General features: G+C 46.1%; 2 protein-coding genes across 9 annotated transcripts in view; one reads left to right on the top strand and one right to left on the bottom strand.

Moving 5' to 3' along the window:
• LOC119812843 (T-cell-specific guanine nucleotide triphosphate-binding protein 2-like) overlaps positions 1-24,957 on the bottom strand; it is a 113,626-nt gene that overhangs the window by 13,445 nt on the left and 75,224 nt on the right. For 5 of the 6 annotated variants that reach the window (XM_038327825.1, XM_038327827.1, XM_038327828.1 and 2 more), the window contains exon 1: positions 587-867. The exons of the other annotated variant lie outside the window; for it this stretch is intronic. The gene's annotated coding sequence lies outside the window, so the exon portion shown is untranslated. Of the gene's footprint in view, positions 1-586; positions 868-24,957 lie in introns of those variants that run through there. 6 annotated transcript variants of the gene reach the window in all.
• Positions 588-15,823, top strand: LOC119812841 (T-cell-specific guanine nucleotide triphosphate-binding protein 2-like). Of its 3 annotated transcripts, XM_038327820.2 has the most exons (3): positions 591-733; positions 6,136-6,353; positions 13,445-15,823. In XM_038327820.2, the coding sequence occupies exon 3, from the start codon at positions 13,464-13,466 to the stop codon at positions 14,724-14,726; it is 1,263 nt and encodes a 420-aa protein (XP_038183748.1). In that variant the 5' UTR covers positions 591-733; positions 6,136-6,353; positions 13,445-13,463; the 3' UTR covers positions 14,727-15,823. The 3 variants fall into 3 exon arrangements, with proteins under 3 accessions (XP_038183749.1, XP_038183748.1, XP_038183747.1); XM_038327821.2 differs by lacking the exon at positions 6,136-6,353 and having other exon boundaries at positions 588-733; XM_038327819.2 differs by lacking the exons at positions 591-733; positions 6,136-6,353 and adding an exon at positions 9,004-9,252.

The following is a 24,957-nucleotide window of genomic DNA, read 5'->3' as shown; positions in this document are numbered from 1 at the left end:
CAATCATAGCAAGAATCTCCCCAAGTTTAAGGAGAGAAATGCACATCCAGACAGATACAAGAGGATTGTAGAACACCAGATACACAGGGCAGAAAAAGAAACTCCTGAAGTTACAGGTAAACCGTGAAAACACAGGGCCAGATGTTCTGCAAACTGGCAGAGGAACAACAGGAAGTGGGGCCATCAGAATAAGCTGACTGACAGCAGGGGAATCTTTGAAAGCCAGAGGGCTCAACCTGATCTGCCAGAGATTGTGGTTGTTTCTCATCTGGGATTTTATCTCCATGTGGTAAATGAGCAGCTCTCAGCAAAGACTCCAAGAGCATCTGGGTATCCCAGCCTGCTGTCTTCCTCCAAGCTCGACTGATTCAGAAGACCAGCTAGGTCCACACAAGCAGGTGGAAGGAAGGGCTGCTGCTTCTCTGCTTCGGGATGCTCTGTGGCAAAGATGGCACAGAAGGATGCTACTGTGCCTGCTCCCTGAGTGAAATCCCAAGCTCTCCTGCCCCGGACTCAGTGCTCCCCTCCTCACGCTATCACACACGTAGGGCTATTGGCCAAGCTGAACTTAAAACCCTTCACTCACCTCAGCAGTGGTGACCTTGATCTGGGGGCAGTGGTGCCTCTGGGAAAGCTCTCCTCTTAGGAGAGGTCTGTGCACTGCAGCAAGGGCAGTTCCCTCAGAACGATCTAGAACTGGAATTCAGACTCAGGATGTTCGGGAAGAAAAGCGGTGAGTGCTGGAGTTTGAGTCCTGGCAAGAACGGCAAAGAGAAAGGTGGAGCACTTGTGATGGCAGCCGGGTCTTCCCCCGGTTACTTCATCATTCCTGGTCTCCACCCACCCTTGCTGTGTACAGTTTCCAGGCTGGATAAGAGCTCTGTTCATACAAACCACCCCCAGGAAAGGGGCTGCACTCAGAGTTGCTTTCAGTTTCTATTCCAAGAAATGGCTGGTTTGCATGAAACACTTAGAAGGTCCTTTAGAGAAGGTCTCAGATAGGTCAAGCTGTTTTAGGTTGTCTTACTAAGTCTGTGGCGTGCCCATGAGACATAGTTCATGGGAGAGAATCTGGGCCTGACCCTCTGGCTTACCCACTGGAGACTGCTAACTCAGGTGTGGGCACCTAGCCCTGGGCAAGCTACCCTTCTGCTGTGGGTCCCAGGTCCGTTAGAAATTTACTAGCCTGACTTCAGTCTAGGTTTTAATGAATTAGAGACTTTAAATTAAAAAGACGCCAGCCAAGAGCAAACCTGGGAGTTCTCTAGGTAATGCCCTGGCTATTGTTAGCCAGTGGAGTATAAAGGAAACAACCTTCAAAGTTTTAATTTGGGAAGTCAAATAACACATATCCCTGTCTGGGTGGGAACAAATCTTTACCTTGTTACAGTCATCCTGCAGATGCTTCTGCCCTCCAAACTAGCAAGTGTTTCCTACAGAAGCAGAATGTAGCAGGTTAGCCTGTTTATTCTCTGACCATTATCTGTAGGAACAGAGGAGGAAGTGAAATGTCCAATGTTCAACGTTCTCTTCCTTTCTCTCCTTCCTTCCTCCCCCCCCCCAAGAATATCCTGTGTGGGTTAAAGCCTCGCCCAAGTCCCTGGCATTCATATACCCCAAGAGTCTGGAATGTTTAAGGCTTCACCCTAGCCCCTGGCATCCATGTATCCAAAGAGTCTGGAATGTTTGGTGGAAAGTACCATCTCAAGTCCTCTCCCCTGGGAGTTGCCTCAGTCCAGACGCCACCCCTAAGAAAGCCTGGCAAATGATGGCCCCTCCCCAGAGATACTCAAGACCACACCCAAAGGGTATTTAAACAGCCCCCAGAGAACAAACACGTGGTTTTCTGCTCTTCCTTCCCCAGCTCCTCTCTGGGGTGCTGGAAAGTCATCCAGGAGTGTTGTTATTTATTAAACCTGGGCTTTCTCTAATTCGGTTTGATTTGGATTATTGCCTTGGCGGAGGGGCTTATTGGGGTGCAGAAATTTTTCATAGCCTAAATGTTTCAGGAAGTGATCTGTCTGGGGCTAGCTGACAGGGCACATTTAAGGCAGGAGCAGCAACTTCCTCATGGCTTATACAAGCTAAGAACAATTTTGTTTTTTACATGCTTAACATGGTAAATTGATCCTCTAAACACAATGTACACCATCACACTTCAAACCCAGCAAGTCCTGGCTGTGAGATGGTTATAGACCATCCTTTCTCACTGAGGCCTTGCCCACTGTGTTTGCTGTCTGTATCTATTTGCTTGTTTGCTGTAATCTCACCTATCGGCTGTCTTCAAACAAGAAAACAGGAGCAATGAAGGACGCCTGGTCAGAACCCTGCACCAGGTGTCTCAGTGTGGAAGTGTGTCTGATGCAGGTGATGGGGAGATCACAGTCTCCTAACAGCCTGGAGTCAGCTGAGCAGACAGCGAACTTCTGACTAAAGTCAGAGACTGGGTGTTCTGGCCTTGTCATGGAAGCAGCAACTATCATGTGATATTCCCAACAGGGAATGGAGGAGGATTTTCTAGGCAAGAGTGATGTGGTGAGCGCAGGGGAAGAGTCAGGTTGCTTTCAGTGGTTTAAGACAGCCCTGCAGTCATAGCCACTGTCCTCATGGAGGAGACTGGCAAATTCCCCCCGGACAAGGACGAGAAGAGCAGAGACAGCAGAGCAGAGCCTGTCCCACATTCAGCTGGTGCACATTTCTTTCAGGTTTCAGGTTCATGCTTTGGGAGACTAACAGGCTGTTTCCTGCTTCCTTTATGTCATGGTGCTAAGCGAGCGCCTGGGAACACAAAGGTTGGGGGGAGAGATTCAGAGCTTTGTATCTCAGTGAGTCCAGCACCCCAGCTCAGGGATTCAAGAGCTACATCTCCCCATATCTCACAGTCAGTATTGTTTGCCCCTTTATGCTCCTGGGTAGAGACCCTCCTTGGCAGAGCAGAATATAACAAGCTGGGCATCAGACAACTAGCAGTTTGCTAGGCAGGAAGGACCTCATCAATGGACATAGTGTGCAGACACGGAGGACAGCCAGAGACACCCATTCTGTCCTTGAAGCTGTGATTTGTCACAAACCTTTGGGTGTCACAGACGAGAGTTGTTTCTCCTCAGTGGGCCCAGGCCTGTGGGTTACCTGCACACAGTTAATAGTTTAGATGCAGTGTGTTTCATCACACCCCCCACCCTGTGGAAAGAAAATGGGATGGCTGTGTGTTTAAAGCCTTCACTTTCTCTTCTTTAAAAAGATATTTAATAGCTGATCGGTGTCCTGCTCCCTTCACCCAGTGTTCTCTGAATTGATCAGGTATACGTCTGTCTTGCACATGGTTGAGGTTTAGTTTGTCATGCCCAGTTGGTGTGCTACTGTTCTGGGTCCTTAGCATCACTGAAGCTTCTCAGGGATGTGGGAGCAGCCTTAGAAGATCCATAGCGAGGAGAAGTCCTCAAAGCCCTGGAAAGTTCTGACTCAAGTCCAGATTCCCATATTCTTTTCTTTTCTTTTTTTAATTTTTGCCCTATTTTGGTGGTACTGCAAAGATGGGTTTTGATTTCTTCATTCTTCCATGTTACCTCATTAGATGTAAGGAGCCAGCCCTTATTTTGTGTTTTATGAATGAAAACTAAAAACTAGAGTGCAGAAATATCCATTCGTAAGACCATATGTCCTTAGATCTCTTGGAAGGCAGAGAGCTGGACAGTGCACCTTGGAGACAGGAGGCAGGTGACCGTGGAATCAGAATCCCAGGCTGAGTGTTCACAGGAGTGGGAAAGGATGGATAGAGCTCAAGAGCTGAGATGTGACTCCTGCGTGTGAGGATTTACCTCTGCATGATTTCCAGTGCCGTGCTCTGAGCCCACAACTGTTGTGGAATATTACTTGAAGATGTGTTACACTCATTCATGCTGTGGACTGTTTGCTTAAAGATGCAAAGATAAATTGCATTCTTTTTTTGTTGCATTATTAATTCTGTGATGCTGGGATACTTTGTCTAAAACACCTGATTGGCCTAATAAAGAGCCAAATGGCCAATAGATAGGCAGGAGAAGGACAGATGCAGCTGCCAGGCAGAGAGAATAAACAGAAGGAGAAAAAGAGAAGAGGGAGGAGCAAAGGTTTTCCTCATATAACTTTGATCATTAACAACTTAACACAGCATGTCTCTCTTCCAAGAAACTACAAGATTTGTACTCTCACACCCACACATGTTACATGGAGGGTACTATGAGAAACTATGTGTACTGTGACAGTTGTTACATAGGAATACATACCTACCACACAGGTAGACACGTATACCAGCTCATCGACACACACATGTGTGCGCGCGCACACACACGTGACCATAGGCCCAGAATGTGCACACATGAATGCAGACACAGCTTTCTCTTTGATCCAGGATGATGAGGTCACCTATCATTTGCTTTGTAACTGAAGAGAGAACCATAGTCTCCCTCTCAGAGACGTCTCAGCTCTGAATTAAGCAGGTGTGGTTTCTCTGAGACACTGAGGCCTGCAGCTCACTCCTGCTTCACTTCTCCCTCTGTACCATGGACCCCCCAGGTGCTCTAGGAATGCTCTGCACTGGTCTCCTGCTGCTACAGGGATAAAGACAGACAGTGTCCTCTCTCCCCCTTTCAAACCACAGAGTATCTTCATGGTGAAATTGTGACACACTGATATAAAATTGAGTCATGGAAACCAGGCACTGTACCCCAAACTTTCAATTTCTGAAACTATATTTTGACTTCCACAAGGAAACCAAGGAAGAGCTGTGGTTAGTTCTAAGAAAGGAATATACTAATTATGTGGCTCTGTGTATGGGAGGAGACAGGAGGACCGTGTGCCTTCAGATAACCAGATAGAAGCCCAGGCCATGGCACCAACCTCCCACTGTCTGCACTTGCACAGCTGTGCAGATCTAGAACAAACTCAAACCATGGGAAGCTGGGAAAATGCCACAGTTTGAGTTAGTGATCTGCTCTTCATATCCGGTTCCATGAGCTGCAGATGTGCAGGAACAGTAGCTGTAAACAGAACACAAACCATCGCATGTTCAAGACAGATTTACCAAGAAGAGAACATGTCAGCCGCTGAGAGCTTCCTCTCCCATTGTGGCAGCCAATGTCTTTCCTCCATGATTATAAATGTTGAAAATGCAGAGATAGATTAAACATGGAACTAAGACCAGGCACTGGGGTGTTATGACACCAATCCGGGGGTATAGTTACAGGGAGATGGGTTGGGGACAGATGTCCACATGCTCATTTTCAGCCTGAGGCCACAGTACAGGATGTGTGAGCCTCTGCCATCAGACACAAAGACCGGTAAATGGACATCAGACTGTTCTGTAGAAGCTACCAGAGTTTACAAACAATGGAATAGAAAAAAAAACCATAATTCCACAAGAGAATTGACTTCTTTTCCTATTTGTATCCCTTTAAAATCCTACTCTTGTCTTATTGCTCTGGCTAGTACTTCAAGCATTCTATTGAAAAGGAGTGCAGAGAGTGGGAAACCCTGTCTTGTTCCTGGTTTACAGGGGTTGCTTTAAGTTTTTTTGCATTTAGGATGATACTGACTGTGGACTTGTTATATGCAGCTTTTATTGTGTTGAGGTATGCTCCCTTTATTCTGACTCTTTCTAGCATAGAAAGCTGCTCACCTTTGCCTCCCAAGTGCTGGGATTAAAGAGATGCTCCATCATTCCTGACCTCTCTAGGACTTTTATTATGTAGGGGTAGTGGATTTTGTCCAAGACCCTTTCTGCATCTATTGAGAAAATCAGTTTTGTCTTTAAATACATGTATATGACTTATTACACTTGTTGAGTTACATATGTTGGTCATCTCTGCACCTCTGGGATAAAGCCAACTTTATCCTGATAGATGATGTTTTTGAGATTTGCCTGTACACATTTTTAAAAAATTTTCTTTCTTTCTATGACATAATTTCTTTATTGATTCTTTGGGAATTTCATATGCACCCTAGTTCTTCTCACCTCCTCATCCCCTGTGTTTCCCCCTCACTCATGCAGTGTTCCCCCCAAAGAAAGTTCACAACAGCAAAACAAATCAATCAAACAAACCAAACAAGAACAAAACAAGCAAAAAAAAAATCTCTTTGCTTTTCCTTCTTTGCCAGCTCTCCAACTCCTCTTCGTTTGCTCTGATGGCATCGGGAGCAGCGTGTCACAGAGCACACCCTTTTGTTCAATAGGCTTCACTAGTTGTTCATTGCACTGACTCACCGCTCTGGTCCAAGGCCTCTGGTTTCTGGTACAGCATCATCACTGGGTCCTCACTGCATCCTCAGAAACTCCTCTGGGATATCCTGTGACTGCTCCCAATCGTGGAGATCCTGTGAGTATCATTCATTCCACAGGACCAGTCCTTTCCCCAACTCCAGCAGGTCCTAGATGGGGTAGATGTTAGCATGGGTCAACTCAAGGTCTGGCTACGGGCCTAGGTGGTAACGGACCTGGTCAGTCTGGGTCACTAGAGCTGCCTGCTTCAGGTGAGGGGGCACAGCAAACTCCCCTATGCCCAAGCCATCAGGGTCAGTCCTCTCTCGCCTGTGATGAGGGGTGGGACCACCCTTCCTGAGTGCAGGGGCCAGCTCTCCAGCAAGGGCCGGGACCAGCTCTATTGCTGTAGTGTTCATTGAGAGGTAGGGCTAGTTTCCCCAGGGCCAGTGAAGGGTAGGGTCGTCTCAGCATGGCCCTCTATTTTCATCATGCATGGTTCCTACGGCCCCCTGAGGTTACACAGACCACGGCGTCAACACAGACCCTGGTTGTAGCTGGGCCTCGGTCCCAGTCAGGGCCCTTAGCAGCAGCCCAAGCCTGGACAGCACCAGGGCCCTGGTTGGTAACACAGGCCACCCAGACAAGCATGGATCCAGCAGTGATACAGCGCTTAGACACCTCCGTGGCCACAGGTGGCAGCCCAGGCACGGGGCCTCCTGTGGTCTTTGGTGGCAACACGGACCATGGATGTCCACAGATCCTGGCTGCAGTAGTACCAGGACCCAGACACGGCCCTTGGCAACAGCCTGGGCTCCGATGTCACCCTGGCCCCAGGTGACAAGCAGGCCTCCCACATCAGCCTGCTCCTCACTGCCTTCATTTCTTCCATTCTCTGCCTCTTTCCACAGCACCTGAACCATTCTGCTTCTCTTTCCTTCTCATTTCTCTACCACAAATTTGCTCATCATAATGCGACCCACTTGGCCAGTGTGCAAGGCGCCAGGTGGATGGATGTCTTCTGCCAGCCCGGACCCTGAGGGCCCTGACTGAACCTGGGGGTAGCTAGAACCCACCTGAGAACTGCATCAGTGAGGCCGTGGATTTCTTACCGTCAGCCCGGGCCTTCTGTACTCATTTTTTTTTAATTGAAGATTTTTGCAGATATTTTCATCAGTGATATTAATTAATATTCTGACATTTTTACCTGACTAGATCTTGCGCGGGTCTTAATAGAGTAACCATGGCGACGGTGCCATGCCAGGTCCAGGCACATTTTTCACTCCTCCTCCCTATCCTCCAGCTCTTAGAGGTTTTCTTGCAGCTCTTCTGTGATCTTCTCTAGCCTTTAAAGATCAAGGGAGGATCAATGTAGATGCGCCACCTACGGCAGACCTTCGTAATCACTTCTTCCTAGCACTTTGAAGAGTAAGAATCTCTGCAGTTACTACCACCCACTAGAATAAGAAGATCCTCTGCCTAAGGCCGGCACACATCTGAAAATACGAATATAGATATTTAGAAGACAGTTTGGCAAGATGGCTGCTTAGGAAAATATTAGGTCCTCCCTTTGGACCAATGAGCTCGCTAACCTTCTCTTCCTCCTCCTCCTTCTTCTTCTTTTCAGTTTTTCGAGACAGGGTTTCTCTGTAGCTTTGGAGCCTGTCCTGGAACTAGCTCCTGTAGACCAGGCTGGCCTCGAACTCACAGAGATCTGTCTGCCTCTGCCTCCCAAGTGCTGGGATTAAAGGCGTGCGCCACCACTGCCCGGCTTCTTCTTTTTCTTTTAAAAAGCATGTTTTCAGTACCAGATGTAAATTCCTTCTGTGGAACAGGCCTCCAATCCAACGGAGAGCTGTTGGTTACTCCTATAGGCAGTCTTGCCTCTATTCCACCAGTGGGCACATTTGTCTGGTTGGCTGGATCGTCTGCAGGGTCTAGGCAATTTAGAAGAACACTCAGTCCTAGGGTTGCTGGAGATCTAAGACCTAGAGAATGAACTCAGGCGACAAGAGGCTTGTGGCTGTAGTTGCAAAAAGATATGTTCACAGCATTGGGGGAGGGCTGGTGAGGCTGAGGAACTTCTTAAGCTCTCTCTCCTCCTCCACCAGCAATCTCTACATCTGTAAGCCTCCAAATATCCAGGGAGCCCACGCAGGTTTCCTCACAGCCCAGCAGCTGGACCCTTTCATTTTCAAGTTCTACCATGACCTCTGCTCCTCATGGCTTTCCTACTCACTGAAGAAAGGTCAGAGGGTGTACCCAGACACCAAAGTTCAACCTCGTGTAGTCCTATGAGCTCCCCAGAAACACCCCATTCTTTCATTATGTGTGATCTGATCCCTGATCTTGAGTTGTCTTGATGGCTCTGGACTCTGTAAGACCCCGCGCTCATGTGTGCCCTCGGGTTGAAGTGAGGGTAGTCTGTCATAGCGCTCCTGAGAAGACAGACAATAAGGCAGGGTAGTGTGTTTCCCTCATTCACTAGGATTTTTGGAAACTCTTTCCAGCATTAATCCTTGTCCCCAGGACTCCTTTGGCTTCAGAGAGCTCATTCCTCAGGTGTCTTGGCCAAGGGACCCCCTCACATGCCTCAAAGGAACCACCTTCCTGACCCAGAATCTTCCAGCTTTTCCTTCCATCTTGAAGTCATAAACTGTTCATTTTCTCTTTCCCGGAACTGTTTATGCTGCCCAGAATGCACACAGGGAGGTTAAGTTTCACTTCTGTTTCCTTGCAAATGCTTACCCACCAGCCAGCTCCGCCTATTGACTGAGACAGCTGCAGAACACTCCTCTCTGTACACTGGGCTCATTGCTCTGGACTCCACAGAGGCTCCCCCCCCCCCACCTCTGCTCTCCCGGCCTCTGCTCTCCTTGATACTTTCCTCAAGGAGGGCAGCTCTGTGCCGCTTTTGGTGACTGTGCTGTGGGTCACAGTGAGCCGCAGACTCAGTGCTTTCTATTTTCGTGGAAACTTTGGCCCTGGTTATTTACAGCAGAAACTCTTTGGAGCTGGTGAGTGAGAAAAGCCTTTGCCTCGGTGGTGACCTGGGTGTCAGCTCTGTGGGCAGAGGGCAGAGCTGGCTTGGCTAAGCAACAGGTCATGTCATCATCTTTATACAGAAGGGAGTCATGGGTCTGGAGCTGCTGTTTGCTGCCGGTGGTGCTGTGGAGTTGTGGAAAACTTTGGACCGAGCAGAATAGTTATGGGTGACTCTCTCAGAATCCATGCAGTTCTCCCTGTGAAACGGCTGCCTGTTCTGAGTCTAGTGTTCCACTGCCAGGCACCTATTGTCACAACTCTGTGAGGTTTCCATAGTTAGCAAAACTCTAATATTTCAACATCTGCTCTTGTTTGCTGAGGTCTGATGATGTCTGCCCTGCTCCGCAAGAGGACGACCTTTCCATTTTCACACTCAGAGAATACACTTGAGAGCAAACGTGTCTGATGTTTAAGATGCTCACAGACCTCTCTCATTCTAGCACTCACCTTATGTCATTAGTAATCAGAGATAAAACAATTCTTCCCGATCCTGTTCTTTCTCCCTGCTCTTCCGCCTCCTGACTTTTGTCCTCCCATTCTTTCTCTTTGTGTCCTCTTCCTTCTTTGTGCTGTGATTGAACCTTGGGCTTCCCACACACCAGGGAAGAGCTCTACAGCTAAGCTACATTCCCAGCTTTTTTATTTTTTATATCTTTGATTTTAAAAAAAATGTACGTGTGTGTGTGTGTGTGTGTGTGTGTGTGTGTGTGTGTCACACAAGTGCTATGGCACATCTGTAGTGGTCAGAGAACAATTTTGGGGCAACAGACTTGCTTTCTCCCTTATGCGGACTGGGTCGCTCTTGTTTTCTGTGGCTGCACTGTGTACTCTAGGTAGCTGGCCCGTGACCTTCACGCTTCCTTCTCCTGTGGCTCTTATCTGAGAGCAGGAATGCAGAGGTCACCGCGTGAATCACCGTATCTGGCCTTTTATGTGGGCTCCAGAGATTAAAGGTGGCCCGGCTTGCACGACAAGTGTTTGTTTTCACCCACTGACCCATCTTCCTGCCTTGCTTTACTTTTCATTACCACTAAAATGGTTGTATTTTTTGTCACTGACAGCATGCATGCTATGGCAATTGTGTCATTGTTTGGTTTTAAAACATTACTTAAGTGTGCACTAAAATAGGTTTGCAATAAAGAAATTTTATATTAAAATTTTCTGTAAACAAGATCCTTTCACAATATATTTTCCTACATTGTTTCGGATCTAGATAATCTAGAAACCTATAAAACAGTCAACTCTAACGACCTAGGAGTCCATAGACATTTTGTAGAGAAGGGCATGTGCTTGGGTTTTAGAAATAAGTGCAGAGGCTGCACTGCACTGTTTATCATCGATTAAATGCTGATCACAAATTGCTGTCTCCCAGAATGGTCTGCTGAGAGTGAGTGACCCTGTGCACTTACCACGGTACTTAGCCAAAGCTGATGTTTGTTTAAAGGCAGCAGAGAAAATGACTATTTAAATATTTTAAGCCTTATTAAAACCTTCTTGGTAACAAAATGCTACACAGAAAACTAATGCTTCTACTGTCATTTAAAGATTTATTCATTTTTGTTTTCTGTGTTTAAGTGTTTTGCCTGTGCACACATGTGTGCACCACATGTGTGCCTTGTGCCTCCTGAAAAGGTCATCGGACCCTTGGAACTGGAGTAACAGACTGTGGGTGCTGGGACCTAACCCGGGTCCTCTGGAGAAGCAGCGAGTGCTCTCAATGGTTTGTCCAACTCTCCAGACCCCTCCACTGTCATTTAATTGGTGTCAAATAAAACAAAATTTAAGAATCAATAAAACAGATTAAAATTGCATTAGCCTTGCAGAAAAAAAAGGCCCTCTGGTTTCTATTACAGGAACAGAGCTGAACCAATAGTATTCTGGATTTTTCAGAATTTAATTTTGAAAACCCACTTTGGTGACTTATGGCTTACGGGTAGAAATAAGCACACTAGGATTTCAGAGAGGCATACTTAAAATCTCTGATGCACGCAAATGAAGTTTTTGTTTATTGAACTGGAAATTTTTACTTCTTGAGAAAATATGGTATATCGTTTATAGTATACTTATTTAGTGATTACATAGCCTTTCGAGATTCATTAGGTGAAAGAAAGAAAGAAAGAAAGAGAGGAAGAAAGGGAGGAAGAAAGGGAGGAAGAAAGGGAGGAAGGAAAAAAGAAAGTAGTGTCTTCAAGATACAAGAGGACTGAGCACCCATGAGCTCTCAGAGACTACGGCAGCACGAGCTCTTTGCAATTAACAACCACTCACAAAGGAAAAATTCATTTCTCCACTGGTTATACAAACCATTTTTAAGTTTAAGGGCAGGCCCCAAGCCCAGCAATAGATGGCCAACACAAAATGAATTTAAAGGTTTATTTATTTTGGAAGACTTTTTTTTTTTTTAAATCACATATTGCTTTATTTGGGCTTTTTTTTCTTTTTAAACCATTCTGGTTTCCTAGTTGTATATTATGGTTTACAATTTTAAGTTTTTATGGAATGTGTGTGCATTTCTCATTCTCTTTCTTAGTTTCTTTTTCTTTTTCTGTCAAATCCCCTGCCATAACTAGTAGGTTCCGCTAACTTCAGGCATGGCAGAGGCACACATCTGGCAGACCGGCTGTAGCTATGAATGAGGAACACATAATACAGCAGCAGCAAAGCAAGGGGCCAGTGGGAGCACAGTGGTGAGACCCACTGGAGACACATCTCTTAGCTCTCTCTGCCATCCATGTCCACTGGAGACACATCTCTTAGCTCTCTCTGCCGTCCACATCCACTGGAGACACATCTCTTAGCTCTCTCTGCCGTCCACGTCCACTGGAGACACATCTCTTAGCTCTCTCTGCCGTCCACGTCCACTGGAGACACATCTCTTAGCTCTCTCTGCCGTCCACGTCCACTGACTCACACAGCTACAGTGTCATTAATTCCCTCGAGAAGGAAACATCTTCCACACTGCTGCACATCCTAGACGGCAATAATACCTTCAACTTCTCTTGTAGATCTTGGCCGTCTCAGTGGGACATCTTTGGAAGGCCAGCTTCTCCTGCTTCCCCAGCTTCTGGGTCCGTTCCTTGTTCATGAAGTTGTAGGTAGAGTTCATGTATGTAAGCCAGTATGCAAAATCCGGGCTCTCTCATCTTATTTAGATTTTCCTCAGTGGTGGTGGCGATGGTGAGGCCACTTCTCCCCAAGAAGCAGTCCCAGTAAGGCAGGAGAAGGACCTGGGGAGGCCTTTCTTTGTCCTGGGCAAAGGAAGTGGCAAAGGGATGGCTTGTTTACATCAGGCAGGCGCCTGTCTGCAGCCTCAGGGTGGCTTGACTTACGTGTTTTAAATTTTACTGGAGTCTTCCTGATTTGTTCAAGCTGCTCACAAACTCACTTTGGGGTCCAGGTGTGCCTTGAACTTGCCGCCCTCCAGCCTCAGCATTCTGATTAGTCAGGATTATAGGCTATGGTAAAATTAGTATGTTCATTTTATTTTGTTTTGTCTGAGAGTTGAAATTCTTTTTTTGAACAGTGTTTCTGACAGATCTGCATGAAGCAGGAGACATTTGATCTCTGTTAGATACAGAGGGCCTACGGCAGTCCTATATCGGCTCCCTAGCTGTCCATCCAGAGTCCCTGAGCTCCCACAAGCTCAGGTCAGCTGTCTCTGTGGGTTTCCCCATCATGATCTTGACCATATGAGCAATTTTTAAGGGGCAATTGAAACAGCAGAAATTTATTCTCTCCTAGTTTTAGAAGCCAGAAATCCAAAATTAGTTCAAATTAAATGCACAAATGAACACATCTGGATAATGTAAAGTATTGACTTCCTTCTGAAAACTGTCGATCCCAATGGCCAACTCAGTTTAGCTGTGTAAATTATATAGTCGCAGATTCTGGGAGTTATGATGTGGACATCTTCAGGATCATGCTTCTGACACTGCAAAGATGGCTACCCTCTCCCGAATCTGAGACACAGAAACCAACAAGGCAGAACACAGGTGTTCCTTCTCCAGGGATGACAACTAAACCGACCGGGAATATAAAGGAGTCACAGTGACGGGGATCAGTCTGAGAGGAGAGGAGTGGCCCCCAGGCCAGTGTGTCTTGGGCAGGTGGGTGTCTGTGTTGCCATTCTCTCCTGACCTCTCTGGTCTTTCTCCTTTCTCCCAGATCTTCTGCGGCAGCTGTCATGGATGAGTTTATCTCAGCCTTCCTGAAGAATGCTTCTGGAAAGAATTTCCAAAAACTGGCCGTGGAATTCCTGCCTCATTACTCTGCATTAATCAGTAAGGTAGGAGGCATGCTCTCTCCAGAAACTGTTGCCTGTATTCAAAAGGCCCTCCAAGAGGGAAAACTGAGTGATTTGGTGGGCCAGATTCAGGAAGTACTGGCTGCCGCAGAAAAGGCTTCCTTGGCAATCGCTGTTATCGGGGAGTCTGGGGCTGGCAAGTCGAGCTTCATAAATGCCCTTCGAGGGCTGAGCCATGAAACAGAGGAGTCAGCTGCTGTTGGGACTGTGGAGACCACTATGCACAGAACCCCCTATCAACATCCGAAATATCCCCAAGTGACCTTCTGGGACCTGCCTGGGACCGGGACTCCTAAGTTCCTTCCAGACACTTATCTAGAAAAAGTAAAGTTTGCTAGCTATGACTTCTTCATCATCATTTCTTCCTCTCGGTTCAGCGCCAATGATGCTCTCCTAGCCCAGAAAATCAAAGATGTGGGGAAGAAATTCTACTTTGTTAGAACCAAAGTGGACAGTGACTTATTTAACGAAGAGAAATCCAAACCCACAACTTTCAAAAAGGAGAAGGTCCTCCAGCAGATCCGAGACTACTGTCTGGCTAATCTCGGCGACATTGGAGTGTCTGAACCACGCATCTTCTTGATCTCCAACTTTGATCTGGCTGGCTTCGATTTCCCAAAGCTGGAGGAAACTTTACTGATGGAGCTCCCCGGGCACAAGCGCCATATGTTTGCTCTGCTGTTGCCCAATATCTCTGATGCTTCCATTGAGATAAAGAGGAATTTTCTCAAGGAGAAGATCTGGCTGGAGGCCTTGAAGTCAGCAGCTCTGTCTTTCATCCCCTTCATGCCCTTCTTGTGTGGCTTCGATTTGTCTGAACAGGAACAGTGCTTGAAGGACTACCGATCGTATTTTGGCTTGGATGACAAATCGATTGAAGAGATTGCTGCACAGCTGGGCACATCTGTGGAAGGCATCAGGGGCTCCCTCAAGTGCTTGGATTTCTGGTCCCTTGTAAAGGATGACAGCATAGCAGTAAAAATCATGAAGGGTTTTGAGTCTTTTTATGCCGTGGAAGGAGGTCCTGGGTCTTCTGTCATCCAGGGTCTGAAAGTCTACATTCTACGGTTAAAATTCCTTGACACAGTGGCTGAAGATGCTAAGTGTCTCTTGAACAGGATAGAAACAGGAAACATTGCCTAGCTAAACAGTAAATGAATTTCAGGGCTTGTGTGTCCAAGCTGGGAATTGGGGTGTCCTTCCTCCAAACTCGCAGGCTAGCTCTTCCCTAAGATGTCTGTTTGGTGAAGGCAGTCCATTGCTATCCTTTGGAAATCACTGTCATGCGTGTGTTGTTTTGTGACCATAGCCTCTTTTCTCGGTCCATGGTTTATTATGCTTGATCTCCAGCAGTAACACATCTCCTGCTTTCAACTATTCTCTGTGCTAAGACAGAACCTGTTTCTGATCTATTTATACAAAAAAAGAGAACAAAAGCAACAAGAAACCTCACAAAACAAAACAAAAAGCAGTTTGTAATAACAAGATGAGGAGTATATATTACCACTTCCCAATTCTTTCTCAGTTATCAACTCAACGCCCTGCTCTCCAGCATAAGGGTGCTCATGAATATGAGAACACCTCTAACGGCATTGCAAAATGTTTGCTGTGGGAAAATGCAGCATGGCCAGGAGGTGGTGACAAGATAGAGCACTGAAGTAGGAGATGAAGGGACACTAGCCCACTCGAGCGTGTGGCTCTGACAGGCACTGCCCTTTTCTCCCATTCCCTCTGCCTTGCTAAAAAGCATTAGATTACATTCCTAAAGTTAGCCACGAAGGCCTGTTCCTTTATTCGTTCACTTCCTCCTCCCGAGACTGACTACCAGGGTCCAGGTAGCAAAGTATTGAAGTTCAGCAATCAAGAGCCCCCTTTGACTACCTAATTAACATGCTCAATTAAAATTAAACACCTCGTTGTAACACAGGGTTTCCCATTTCACCTTTAGAAACCACCATTGCCTATGTGCAGCATCTGTCTCTCCTCTATCCTGAGGCAGTCTTTGTCCCTCTGGGACAGTTTTCTTCCCCCTTCCCTTTTCCCCTTCCCCTTCTACCTTGTCTTCTATCTCCCTTACCACAGCATCCTAGCCCGTTCTAAAACAGGCCTCCCCTTTCTCTACTCTTAAAAATTACATCTGCAAGGTCATTTTTTGCTGTTTTTCTGCCTGAGTCAGAAAGCATCTACCTTTACTCCCCCCTACCCCCGCCCCTGATTAATAAAGGATCTCTTTGTGAAAACAGGTGCTTGTGTCTAATGTGGGGTCCAGGGATCCAGGAGGAAGCCCCTGCTATATGTCAGGGTGGGTTGGGGTGTCTCCTTCAGGAGAAGACCCAGGAAAGAACATGACATGTAAGAGGTCGGGGGGTGGGGTCGGCAAACACTGGGTGTGTCTATAGCTAGGAAAACTGCACACTAATGTGAGAACAGGTTTGGCTAGTTGCAGGAACAGCAGAAATCTGATGCAGACTAAGGAATGTGGAGTCAGGGGATGGATAGAGTGTGGAGAGGACACTGGAGTTGCTTCAAAGAGCACGTTGTTAGGAGTGGTCGGGAGGGAGTGATGAGAACCGAAGTGTCGGCTTTGGGAATAAACATGGAATAGGAAGTAACAGCAATGGTGGCAGCTGAGAAGCTGGGAGGAAGGACTGTGTGGGCGACCCCTGTCTGACTGGGAGGGCAGCATCACCCCTACCTGACACAGAGAAGAGTGGCAGGAGCTGACATTAGGAGAGGGATCTGGGGCTCAGCTGCCTTCACGCAGTTGAGATCTTCCTAGACATACATACCAGAAGGAGGTGCTGTGTAGATAATATGATAATTGAGGTAGGAAGAATCCTGGCTGATCCAGGATGGGTTAACCAAATGGGTGAGTGGATATAGCTGGATGGGAATCTGGACACCCCACAGACACCCCAACTTTCAGGTCTCACTGTGGAGAGATTGTACTGGACTTACCTACTTTTGGTTTTTGCTTTATTTTTAAAGCTTGTAATTCATTGATTTTCTTATCTTTCTTTCTTTGCTTTTTGGGATGAAGTGTCTTCTCAAATGCCAGTGCCTTTCCTTCATGACTTAAGGCTCAAACTACAGGTTCACTAACAAACCCATCTGGAGGCTGAAGTTTTGGTGTTAAGTATAGCAGAACCCTGACTAGGACTCATCCTTTCTTCTGAATCTGTAGTCGTCACCCAGACACAGAGAAAGCAAGATGAGAATGCCTCACTGATAAAAGGTACTAAACCACGTGGCTAACACAGACAAGAATTATGGGTCAATGTAGGTTGCAAGAGTTAATAAGAAGCCTGAGCGATTAGGTCAACCAGTTTATAATTAATGTAGATTTCTATGTGTTTCTTTGGGACTGAATGACTGTAGGAAACCGACATCACCTCTTTATGCTATAAATATGTTTTATTACCACTGATTAATAATGAAGTGTTTTGGCCTATGACAGGGAAGAATAGAGCCAGGCAGGAAAACTAAACTGAATGCAGAGAGAAAGAAGGCAGAATCAGGGAGATGCCAGGTAGCTGCTGAAGGAGAAGGGTGCCAGAACCTTACTGGTAGGCCACAGCCTCGAGGTGATACACAGATTAATAATAATAATGGGTTAATTTAAGATATAAGAGCTAGCTAGGAATATACCTAAACCATTGGCCAAGCAGTGCTGTAATTAATATAGTTTCTGTATGATTGTTTGGGTCTGGGTGGCTGGAAACTGTAAGAACAGACTCTGTTCACACACCATCTTTGCAATCAGAAACTGTCAATAACTGCACCTAATCCGTAACTACAATCAGTCACTGTCATTCCCCAAGGCAGCAATGTGGGGAGGAGATGATGGTCGGCTAAGGGCTGGCTGTGATCAGTGACTTTGGTCTCAATCCCAGAATGTGGAAGGGTTTACAAACTTTGGCTAAGCCCCCATTTGGAACAAAGGCCAAATCAAGGTCAACAAGGAACTGCCAGGGAGACAATACCCACCCCTTCACGTCCACATCGAAAGAACGAGTAGAATGTTTATTCTCCATTGATGGCCACAACGCTCCTGCCTTGACTCTGCAGGGCCTCAGAGGTCTCTCTGCAGTGATTATGGAGAAGGGCAGGAGGAGACTGGCTCTGGGTCAGATGCCAAGCATCTGGGTCTGATCCTGGGTGTAATGAATGAGTTCCTCCAGACTCCTTCAAGGATGAAGCACCCTCCAGTGGACTTAGAGGCTCAGGAAACACCTTGTAACAGCCCTCCTGAGGGATGCTCCCTCACTTCCAGGGGCAGTGCCTCCAAATGCACAAATAACATGCATATGCCACTCATGCTCACAATTCACTTTTAATTAATAGAAGAAAACATAGATTAAGAGGATGCCATGTGATATATCAATGCATATGCATGTTATCTTGTGCCTAAATCTGCTTAAACATACCTAGTTTCTCAGATGTTTATCATCTCCTTATAGAAACATCATTCCAGCCCCCTTTTTTTCGAGCTATTGAACATATGGTGTAGAACTGTTGTCACATCCTGGACTGTTCATTGAGAAGATTCAGAAATATTTATTCAGAGTTTTTACTTGGCACAGTCTCCTCAGATTTCTACTAAAATGACATCATTTGATAATGTTTATGTCTAGGAGTTTTACTCTTCCATCTATGTTGGCTCATGCATTGGGGCAAAGTCTTCCACAGATCTTTATAATTCTTTTATTTCTACAGACTCAGTGATGCCCCCCCTTCCATTTCTGATTTTGGTCATGTATGCCTTTCTTCAGCTCAGTCTAGCTGGACTTTAGCTAGTGATTTGTAAATTATATTGATTGTGTCCCCCTAGAATTAACTTTGACTAATTTTTGCCAATCTTTCTATCTGTTCAGATCATTATCTCCTCACTTCCTCTTAAACTGAGTTCACTTTTCTCTTTTGAGTTTCTTTTTTTAGGAGTGAAATAGATTGTTGGTTTGAGGTGTTTTTTTTTTTTTTTTTTTTTTTTTCTCGTTTTTTGAGACAGGGTTTCCCTGTAGTTTCTAGAGCGTGTCCTGGAACTAGCTCTTGTAGACCAGGCTGGCCTCGAACTCAGAGATCCGCTTGCCTCTGCCTCCCGAGTGCTGGGATTAAAGGCGTGCACCACCACCACCCAGTGGTTTGAGGTTTTTTTAAAACATCATAGTTGGACTGGAGAGATGTCTCAGAGGTTAAGAGCACTGGCTACTCTTCCAGAGGTCCTGAGTTTAATTCATAGCAACCACATGGTGGCTCACAGCCATCTGTAATGAGATCTGGTGTCCTCTTCTGGCCTGCAGGCAGACAATCCAGAACACTGTATACTTAGTAAATAAACTTAAAACACAAAAACAAAAAATCATCATGGCTCTTTACCAAGTCCAAGCTCTCTGGTATTGCTGATACAGGTATTTAAAGCTATGCATTTACATCAGGTGGACTTCAGCTGTGGTCTGTGCATTTTGATATTATGTAACTCATCTTCATTCAGTTCCTAACTTCCTTATTGACCCGTAGAAATAAAAAAAAATCAAAGGTGAAAGCAAACACGGGCTATTTGTTCAGAGCTTGCTATATAACAAGGAAGTGGGCCAGCTGTTGTTTAACAGCAGCAGAGAGTAGGTAGGTGGGTTAGTGGGAATGATCTGTAATAGAAGAGAGAGGCCTCAGGGTGTTGGCCTTGGGAGGTTGCTGGGAGATCCGTTAAAATGGTTTCACGTGTTTCATTTCAGGTGTTGTGTTCAAGGGTACAAATAATGGTAGACAGACCACCAAAGTCTGAAACAGAAGCAAACTTTCTTCCTCACCCTCACCCCCAAAAACAAATCACTGGAGGGCACAAAAAGCTTATCAGCTAGCTGAGACCATGGGACCACAGCCAGAGTTCAGGCTTCTGAAACTGTGGCAAAGGGGCCAGGTTTCCAAGCTTCCCTTTTAGAGTAAGAGGTAAGCTTTAGGCGTGAACAAAAGAACTTTTACACTCTCAAGGTAAAACTTAGATACATATTGACTTTTACAATTCCTGCTAACAAGGTTTTTGACTAAATTAGTGCTTGTCTTAGTTTGATGCTTCTTTGCCTCTCTAATGGTGTTTGCAGAAACTCTTCACTTCCCTGACACTGCCGGTTTCCCAGAGAGGGGGAGAATATGGAACAACACAAACAAAAAGTTACCTATGAACCATTATTAAAAGTTAACTTTAGTTTATGGCAGTTGACATTTGTAAGTGGCAAGTGGGTTATCTAAAAACTGACCTTTAGCTGATGAAAGCCATAAAACACTAGCCTTTAGTCTCAGACAGAGCTGCTGGTCATAAAGCCCTGCTATATAGACCAAAGTGGTTGCTCTATTAACCAATGGCAATAAAACATTTTCACAGCATACCGAGGGGAATCCCACATCGGTGCTGTTCATTTTACTTGATTTTCTAATGAAGTAAAACCTGTGTACAACCCCCAGGTGACTACTCAGCTCCACACACTGAAATCACCAGATGAATAGGATACAGGGGCTTCAGGGCATGAAAGGAGGACCCAAGGATTGACCTGCCCAGGTCACCTTTTATATGAGTCCCCAGCTCTGTGGGCATCTGATTGCTGCCATAATTTGTGCTCAAGAGGAAGGCAGACATACCCCACTGTCTCAGGAACTCCAGACAATTATTGGTGGTAACTGTTAGTCAGAGGCAGTAGCACCTTAAATCATGAGGACATCTCAGGTGTACCTTTGACAGCTCCCCACTCCACTTCCCTCTTTTTTGGTTCACCGGGGACAGGCTCCTTGCTCTGGCTTTTGAGGTCCTCACCACTGTAGCTCTGGCTACTTGTGTTTTCCACTTCTTTCTAAAGTGTTGCCCACGCAACCATGATAACTGTAAATCCTGGTCTCTGGCCTCCATCTCTGGAGGCCCCGCCCCGTGCCCTTTGAACCTTGACACCTCCCCGAGGAGGGTCAAGGTAGCCCGCCAAACCTTCACCCCTCTCCCCGAGGAGGGTCAAGGCAGTCCACCAAACCTTGACCCCTCCCCAGAGGAGGTCAGGACCACTTCCCCAGTCTATTTAAACTGCTCCCCAGAAAGTCCCTTCGTGGTTTTCCCTCTTTCCCCTGGTGATCGCGTTGGTGGCTTCCCCGTTCCCCTCAAGGCCACCTGAGAGCACAGGAGTCCTATTAAACCTGGACATCTTTCAACCTGGTTTGTTTTGATTCGGCTTGATTGGGATTTTGCATCGACAGAGAGCTTTAGGTTAGAAAATATTTCTAACATCAGATGGAGGCCAGAGGTCAGGATTCACAATAACTGTAGCTAGTCCTGATTTATGATAGTTCCATTTGACAGCGGAGTTGGTTTCAATTTCTGTTCCTAGAAATGGCTGGTTTGCATGATACTTCTTGGAGCAACGGGAAGGTCCCTTATAGAAGGTTGCAGATGGGCTCAGGTGTTTGTGGTTGACCTTACTAGGTCTTGTTGTGACCACAACAGCACAGTTCATGGTAGAGATTCCAGGTCTGGACCTCTGGCTTCTCTACTGGAGACTGCTAGCACAGGTGTGGGCACCTAGCCCTGGACAAGCTATCTTTCCTGTTGTGGGTCCAGGTCATTTAGAGAGTTACCGTCCTGACTTCAGTTTTGGCTTTAATATATTAGCAGCTTTTAATTAAAAAAACACAGACCAGAAAGAAACCAGAGAGAGTTCTCTAGGTAAGGCCCTGGCTATTGTTAGCAAAAGAATTATAAAGAAAAAAAACACACCAACTTATAATTTTGGGGAGCCAAATTAACTCATATCCTGTCTGGATGTGGGCAAAGCTTGATTTTGTAACAAACGTCCTGCAGATGCTTCAGGCGTCCACATAAGCAAGCAAGCAAGCAAGCAAGCAAGCAAGCAAGCAAGCAAGCAAGCAAACAGGCAAGCAAGTGTCTCATTCAAAAACAGACCTTAGTAGTTAGCCTGTTTAATTGGTGACCCATTACCTTGTAGGAATAGCTGAGGAATTGAAATGTACAACAAATAGACTTTTTAAAAAAAATTTATTTATTTATTTTTTTAAAGCTAACTGAACCAGGAAGTGTTCCATCTGGGGCCAGCTGACAGGATACATTCTGAAGAGTTGCAGAATAGGAATATAGAAATGTAGGTTCCAGAAATAGGAATGTAAAAGTAAAGAAACATACCGTTGTAAGCCTAGGAGAATGAGAGCAGACTGTCAGCAGCTTTCTCAGCAGCTTAAGGATTCACTGTTAACAGTGGGCTACTTTATCCAGTAGCTGATGGGAGCAGTTGCAGTGACCCACAGCCAAGCATTGGACTGAGCTGTTGGAGCTTAGTTGAAGAGAGGGAGGAGGCCTGGGAACCCCTCTAGGGTCAAGTCTCTTGACAACCCTCAGGTGGCTCCTTAAATTAAGATATATGCTTCCCTGCTCCCATATCCACCCTTCCTATATCCCAAGCACCCCATTCCTCCGAGCTCCCCCTGATTCTCCCCTTCACACTTTTCTCTCCCCATCTTCCCTTGGCCCAGTCTCGCCCAACCCTCAAGTTCCCAATTTTGCCTGGCGATCGTGTCTACTTCCAATATCCAGGAGGATTACTATATCTTTTTTTGGGAGTTCACCTTCTTATTATCTTCTCAAGGATCCCAAATTTATAGGCTCGATGCCCTTTAATTATGGCTAGAAACCGATTATGAGTGAGTACATCCCATGTTCATCTTTTTGGGTCTGGGTTACCTCACTCAGAATAGTGTTTTCTATTTCCATCCATTTGCCTGCAAAATTCAAGATGTCATTGTTTTTTACCGCTGAGTAGTATTCTAGCATGTATATATTCCACAGTTTCTTCATCCATTCTTCCACTGGGAGACGCCCCCAGTTAGTTCCTTGGGCAGCTGAGGAGAGGGAGCCTGAAAAGGCCAGTTCCTATAGCCATACTGATGAATTTCTTGCATATCACCATAGAACCTCCACCTGACGATAGATGAAGAGAATGACAGAGCCCCACATTGGAGCACTGGACTGAGCTCCCAAGGTCCTGATGAGGAGCAGAAGGAGAGAGAACATGAGAAAGAAAGTCAGGAACGTGAGGGGTGTGTTCACTCATGGAGACGGTGGGACAGAACTAATGGGAGATCACCAACTCCAGTTGGAATGGGACTGATGGATCATGCGACCAAACCCGTCTCTCTGAATGTGGCCAACAGCGGGGACTGACTGAGAAGCAAAGGACAATGGCTCTGGGCTCTGATTCTTCTGCATGGACGGGCTCTGTGGGAGCCTTCTCAGCTTGGTCGATCACCTTCCTGGACCTGGGGGGAGTTGGGAGGACCTTGGTCTTTGCATAGAGTAGGGAACCCTGATGGCTCCTTCGCCTTGAGAGGGAGGGAGGGGAGACATGGGTGGAGGGGAGGGGAGGGAAGGGGGAGAAGGAGGGGAGGGAAGGGGGAGTGGAAGGGAGGGAAGGGGGAGGAGGAGGGGAGGAGATGGAAATTTTTAAATATAAAAAAAAAACCATGAGGAAAAAAAATAAAAAAAAAATAAAAAAAAAGAGAGGGAGGAGGGATCATATGAGCAAGGCGGGTCAAGATCACGATTGGGAAAACCACAGAGACAGCTGACCTGAGCTTGTGGAAGCTCACTGACTCTTGACTGACAGCAGGGGGTCCTACATGGGACTGTTGGTGACAGTCATGTGACTTGATCTGTTGGGGGGAGCTGAGAGGGGGACCAGGACTTATTCTGGGTGCATGAACTGGCTTTTTGGAGCCCGTTTCCTATGGTGGGACACCTTGCTCAGCCTTGATACAGAGGAGCGGGGATTAGTCCTGCCTCAACTTGGTATACCAGACGTTGCTAACTCCCCTAGGGAGGCCTTACACCCTCTGAGGCGTGGATGGAGGTGGGGTGGGTGAAGGGTCCAAGAATAAGAATATAAAAATGTAGATTCCAGAATTAGGAGTGTAGAAATAAAAAAATATAAAGTTGTAAGCCTAGGAGAATGAGAACGGACTGTTAACAGCTTTCTTAGTAGCTTAAGGATTAACTATTAACAGTGGGTTACTCCACTTCACAACCCATAGCTGTATTTACAAGGCCAAAGCATCTCTCTGCAAACTGAGAGCTAGCCTACGGATATGAGCTGAGTCAACTTTTAGGAGATAGATATATGACCTCTGGGTTATGCATTATCCCGGCTATGTGAAACTGGCAGCATCAAAGGGGAAAGCACAGGACTTCAGTAAACACCGCCTGGAAGTACCAAGGAAGACAATAGATTAAGTACAAACACGAGTTTAACTGAAAAACACTGAATGGAGATTGTAAAGTGAGTTTTACTTTGAGACTGTAAAAATTCCTTTGTTCAGACCTAATGCTTGGTGCCTATACTATAAAAAGGTGGATTCAGAAATCAGCCTTTGCCACAGCCTTACAAAATCTATCTCTGGCTGTGGTCTCAGCTAGCTGATAAGCTTTTTGTGCCCCATGGAGATTTTTTATTTTAATTTTTAATTTTTTTCTGAGTCTGGTTTCTGGAATAAAGTTTGCTTCTAGTTTATTAGACTTTGTTGGTCTGTCCTCATCTTTGTGCGACCCCCAGGACCCAACAATGTGGGGGGGAGGAGAGGTGGAAGGTGGGAGAAGGAAAGGGAACTGGGGTTAGCATGCAAAATTAAAAAATTTTAAAGATAAAAACTAAATAAAAAATATTTTTAAAGAAGAGAAGGTGAAGACTTTAAACACACATTCATCCCACTTTCCTTTCATGAGGTGGAGGGATGACTCTCACACACTGCTTCTAAGCAATTAGCTGTGTGCAGGCAACACACAGGCCTGGGTCTACTGAGCAGACACAACTCTGAACTGTGATACCCAAAGATTTGTGACAAATCACAGCTTTAGGGACAGAATGGGTGTCTCTGGCTGTCCTCCGTGTCTGCACACTATGTCCATTGATGAGGTCCTTCCTGTCTAGCAAACTGCTAGTTGTCTGATGCCCAGCTCGTTATATTCTGCTCTGCCAAAGAGGGTCTCCACCCAGGAGCATAAAGGGGCAAACAATACTGACTGTGAGATATGGGGAGATGTAGCCCTTGAATCCCTGAGCTGGGGTGCTGGACTCACTGAGATACAAAGCTCTGAATCTCTCCCCCCAACCCTTGTGTTCCCAGGCACCCGCTTAGCACCATGACATAAAGGAAGCAGGACACAGAAACAGCCTGTTAGTCTCCCAAAGCACGAACTGAAACCTGAAAGAAATGTGCACCAGCTGAATGTGGGACAGGCTCTGCTCTGCTGTCTCTGCTCTTCTCGTCCTTGTCCGGGGGGAATTTGCCAGTCTCCTCCATGAGGACAGTGGCTATGACTGCGGTGCTGTCCTAA

The sequence above is a fragment of the Arvicola amphibius genome, chromosome 4 (genome assembly GCF_903992535.2).
Source record: "Arvicola amphibius chromosome 4, mArvAmp1.2, whole genome shotgun sequence".
NCBI classification, from domain to species: Eukaryota; Metazoa; Chordata; class Mammalia; order Rodentia; family Cricetidae; genus Arvicola; species Arvicola amphibius.
The sequence above is the reverse complement of the archived record's forward strand: the minus strand, read 5'-3'. Positions and strand labels throughout refer to the sequence as shown.

What these genes read in the sequence shown, in the direction of transcription:
- LOC119812841 (XM_038327821.2), top strand. Translation starts at nt 13,464, where the DNA reads ATGGATGAGTTTATCTCAGCCTTCCTGAAGAATGCTTCTGGAAAGAAT.